Raw genomic sequence first — 4584 nt, 5'->3', positions numbered from 1 at the left:
TATACAATATGGTTTCTGATTAGCTTTCTGACTTCATTTTTCACTACTCTTTCCCTTGCTCATTATACTCTGTCTCTTAGCTTTTCCTCTAACATCTCAGGCACGTATGAACCGGCTCTTTCCTTTTTAGATAATTCTTCCCCAAATGCCCACAAGGATTCAGATCTTTACCCAAATGCAATTTTATTAAAAAAGCTTTTCTAAATCTTCTATTAAATATCTTAGCTTATTTCCCATCTCTATCCCCTTTAGTTTTACTTATTTGGTATCAGGAATCAAACTCAGGACCTTGCACTTGCCAGGCAGGCACTTGTGCTGCTCAGCTATATCCCCAACCTCCAGTTTTATTTTTATTAATACTAATCACTTAGATGTATACATTTTACTTATCTAATTATCTACCCCTCTTCCTACATAGAATGTAAATTCCAAGAGGGTAAAAATGTATGCCCTTTTGGTTCACAGATCTATTTTCAATTTCAAGAACAGTATCTGACATATAATAAGCTTTTCAAAAAGTATTTGTTGAGTGAGGAATGAATAAAATATCTAAGTGATAACACCAGACATGGTTAGATCCAGCCTGTCATTGGAACTGCCTCTACTGCCTAGCTGTTCTTTTCCTCTGCATTGGCTTCATTCTCCTATAAGTATGATGGCAAGACCACCAGCAGTAGCTGCAGTCCACATTTGAACAATTCAGCAGCCTAAATGAGAGTGCCTCTTTCCTGACTGTACCAGTAAAATCCTTGGAAATAAATCTTAAAGATTTGGGCTTGGGTCAAATTACAATCCTCAAATCAGTCTCCACGGGTAGATGAATAAAAATGTTATAACTGGCTACACCTGGATCCTGGGGCTTCCTAGACTGGTAAAATCCAGGTTTACTTGGAATAGGGATAGTGGTGGTTCCCTAAAACAAATGGGGTGCTGTCAGAAGAAGGGTAGCAACTAGGCCAGAAGAAACAACAGACATTCACATCATCAGCGATAGCCCACCAACAGTTGACCGCAGAACTCCTGCCTCTCCATCTCTGCACCAACCAGAGGGCTCTGACAGTTAACTAGGTCCCCTTTTCCTGCAAGTTTCTCACCAGAATGCCAGTTAAGGTCTTCCTTATTCTCCAGTTCAAATATATCTATCTCCCTTCTGATGGCTCTGAACAGATGTGGTCTCTCTCCTTCCTCTGAGCGTCCTGGTGTTTCCATTTCTTTTGGAGCCAGCTGGCACGCTGTGCCTTATCCTTTATGTGCACACATTTGCGCCTCGTGCCCTTCGACAACAGTGGCGATCAATGCTCACCCGAGTCGCCAGGGCGCGCTAGGCGCCAGGCGCGAGGCTGTAGAGGGCGGGAGGCTTTGTGATTGGCAGGAGCTGCCGTCAATCGGGCGCAGGCGGGCGGGACGTCCGCGAGGCCCGTGGGCGGGAGGCGGGACCTTCATGAATGGGGCGCGCGGCGCGCTGGCTGCAGTCTGCGCTCGCTCCAGTCCCGGCCGGGAGTGGGTGGGAGGAAGCGAGGTGCGGGGGGAAGGGAAAGAGCGCGGGGGGCGGGGAGGGGTAGTGCCCGGGCTGTGTGCCGAGAGCCGCGAGGCCGCGGATGTGAGGCAGAGCTGGTCGCCGCGGTTCCCGGCGCTTCGGTGCGGCTGTGCACTGCGTCGCCTCCAGCCTTGCAGCGCGCTGCCCTCGGGGGACCCTGAGGAGCCCCTGGCGCACCCGACGGCGCAGAAGAGTCGCGACTGGGGATATAGGGCCGAGGGAGGAGCCGGTCCAGCGGCCGAGCCCAGCACTCCCGGGGCGTGGAGGTGGGGGGCTGAGCCCCCCACAGCCCCCCGCTGCGATGGGCAACTTGGAGAGCTCCGAGGGGGGCCCGGGCGACCCGCCTTCTGTTGCGCTGCTGCTGCCGCCAGGAAAGATGCCGATGCCTGAGCCCTGTGAGCTGGAGGAGAGGTTCGCCCTGGTGCTGGTGAGAGCCGCGTCCACCCCCTTCTCCTCCTATCGCCCCCCGGGTTCCTGAGCAGCTCTCAGCAGCCACTGGCTGGCCTGCACAGCCCGTCGGGGACCTCAGCACGATGCCTTCTCCGCTGAGCACTTGGAGGAGGAGGAGGAGGAGCAGGAGGAGGAGGAGGAGGAGGAGGAAGAGGAGGGGGGGGAGGGGGAGGAGGGGTCCCCAGCCCGGGACCGTCCCGGGATCCAGACGTCCCCCTCCTCCCTTCCACCCTGACGCCCTGCTCTGCTCTCCTCTCCCCACCGTCTCAGAATTCCCAACCCGGAACCTCTCGTTGATGGGTTGAATTTAGAAGCTGGCCGGCTAGCGTCTCAACCTAGGTCGGGCTTCACTGAGTGGGGAGACCGCCCCTCGTGTTAACATGGAGGCTTTCCAGAGTGTGGGTCCCGCTCCCAGCTCAGACCAGATGTTTGGGGAAAGTGGGGGCCTGGGGAGGGGCCGGCAGCTCTTGAAGGGGAGGAATAGAGTGATGCCATTTTACTTATTTTCGGGACGGCCTGCAGGCATCCTGCTAAGTTACAGTAGATTTGCCTAAAAGGCTGAACATGTGGATAAGCCGTTTCACTAGGGTATTTTTTGGATTGAAACAATATACAAACTGGCCGCCTTTTCTCTCCCAATTTCATGTTAAGCCCTAGTGACTCTTTTTGTTCTTTTTCTGTAGCCTCTCTGTAGTGTATGGATGGGTGTTTAGAGCTGACTCGGGGACTCACCTTGATGTGGGAGTTGGTTATTGATGTCAGTACTTCTGTGAAGTGCCAGGTTCTGAGCTGGTATCGCTGAGGTGGATTCCAGAATGTGTTGGTGAATGCGAACATTTTGCTAACAGAACTTTTGAGAAACTTGGGGAAATTATTCCTAGTTCTCCAGAAAATGAAGACGCAATAATAATTCTTGGGTTACTGTTGATATGGCCTGAAGGGCTGACTTTACCTTTGCTTATGAGGAGGGATAAGTTATGGACTTAGTAGCCTTATTGGATTTCATCTGCCTTGGAAGAGGGAGATTAGATCTGTTGGCAGCAGTGGAGCTGTCTAGAGATCCTGGCCTCTGTGATGGTGGAGAGCCTGACATCAGTCCACTGGCACCAGAGCCAGCTCAGAGAAGGTTCGTGATGACGTTGTAAGGAGAAGCTGTGCCACTGGCACCCCTGCCTGCCAGCTCTTTGAAAGATGGAAGCGATTTGGGCCACACATCCTGTGACCCTCTGCCTTTCTCCTGGCCTCCTCCGGGGGATGGGGTGAGTCAGTCTTTACTAATGTGCTGTGACCATCTCAGAGGCTGAGGAGAAGTGGCTGGGACTTACTGCCATGGAGAACAAGAGCTCAACTGTTGGGGAAAAAGAGTGGGAGGGAATCTACCCTCGGGTGGGGATGTGAAAACCCCTAGTGAGCTGGCACTAGTTAGCTATAATCTGAGGTCGATTGGATGGGAGGATGAGGTAGGAGCCACAAGGCTTTTGTGCGAGCTCAGAACAAGAGCCCATCATGTCTTCACTGGAGCTTGGTAGGCAGGCCAGTTTGTTTAGTTCCCAAATTGATGGTTTACCATTCACAAAATGCACATGATGTCCTGTTTACTATCCAGAGCATCAGAGAGCCCAGGTTAAGTATGAAACTGGACCACCCACTTGCAGTTCTTCCCTTCTGTATAAATTTTTGATTTGTTTCCTTGTGGCTTTTGTTTTGGTCTTGTTTCTGTGTCCCTGAGTAGCTACTGATGGAGGGTTGGAACAGGGCAGGCCAGGGCTAGTTGGCTGTCTTAGAGGAGGGGAGTTAATTTCAATTTTCTAACACAGAAATCATGTTTTCTTGGGGATTTGAGTTCTCTAGGTACTGTTTCTTTGTATATAGCCAGGGCTAGCCTCAAACCCTATAATCCTCCTGCCTCCATCTTCCAAATAGTAGGATTACAGGAATGTGGCATTATGCCTGGCTATCAGGGAACTCAGAAAGATATCTTTCCACTGCTCCTGAAAGGTGCCCTATCCACCATTTTTTGGGAGTAGTACTGATTGAGCTAGATGTTTGACCTCAGCACAGGCCCAGGTATGTTTCCTGAAAAGTCAGAAGCAACAGTATAGTGCTAAAAACAAATATTTTTGTTTTTAATCTCTTTGAACATAGATTCCACCTTCTATAAAATAATTCCTGACCTTGTGAGATTACAAGAACTGGATGTATTAAAGCACTTGGCACCTAGTAGTTACTTAATATAGATTAACTTTTTTTTTTTCCAGTACTGGGGATTGTATCCAGGGGTGCTTTACCAGAGATCCATCCCTCTCCCTTTTTATTTTGAGATAGCTGGCTTAGTTTTCTTTACTTGATGATGTGAGATACACAAGCTGCTCCCTTTTTCTTTTCTAGTTTGCCAGCTTCACTGTAATCAGTTGGATTTATGAAAAAGCTGTTTGGGGGTTGTTGAAGTGATGTAATGTCCTGGTTGAGCAAATGAACTTTCTAGTCAAGAGTGGGTGATGCCATTGTCTTCTTCAAGTTAGAAAGTATTTGGCCTTAAGTAAGTTACTATTTAATTCTCTGAATTTCAGTTTCCTCTTTTTTTTTTTTTTTTTTTT

General features: G+C 49.5%; 1 protein-coding gene across 3 annotated transcripts in view; it reads left to right on the top strand.

Annotated features, from left to right (window-relative positions):
* The first annotated feature begins 1568 nt into the window (after positions 1-1568).
* Fmnl3 (formin like 3) overlaps positions 1569-4584 on the top strand; it is an 84601-nt gene continuing 81585 nt past the window's right edge. For all 3 annotated transcript variants that reach the window (XM_004637789.2, XM_004637788.2, XM_023722640.1), the window contains exon 1: positions 1569-1964. In XM_004637789.2, coding sequence (XP_004637846.1) covers positions 1839-1964 — 126 coding nt within the window. In that variant the 5' untranslated portion in view covers positions 1569-1838. The remainder of the gene's footprint in view (positions 1965-4584) is intronic.

Source organism: Octodon degus, unplaced genomic scaffold, assembly GCF_000260255.1.
Source record: "Octodon degus isolate 3935 unplaced genomic scaffold, OctDeg1.0 scaffold00093, whole genome shotgun sequence".
NCBI classification, from domain to species: domain Eukaryota; kingdom Metazoa; phylum Chordata; class Mammalia; order Rodentia; family Octodontidae; genus Octodon; species Octodon degus.
The sequence above is the reverse complement of the archived record's forward strand: the minus strand, read 5'-3'. Positions and strand labels throughout refer to the sequence as shown.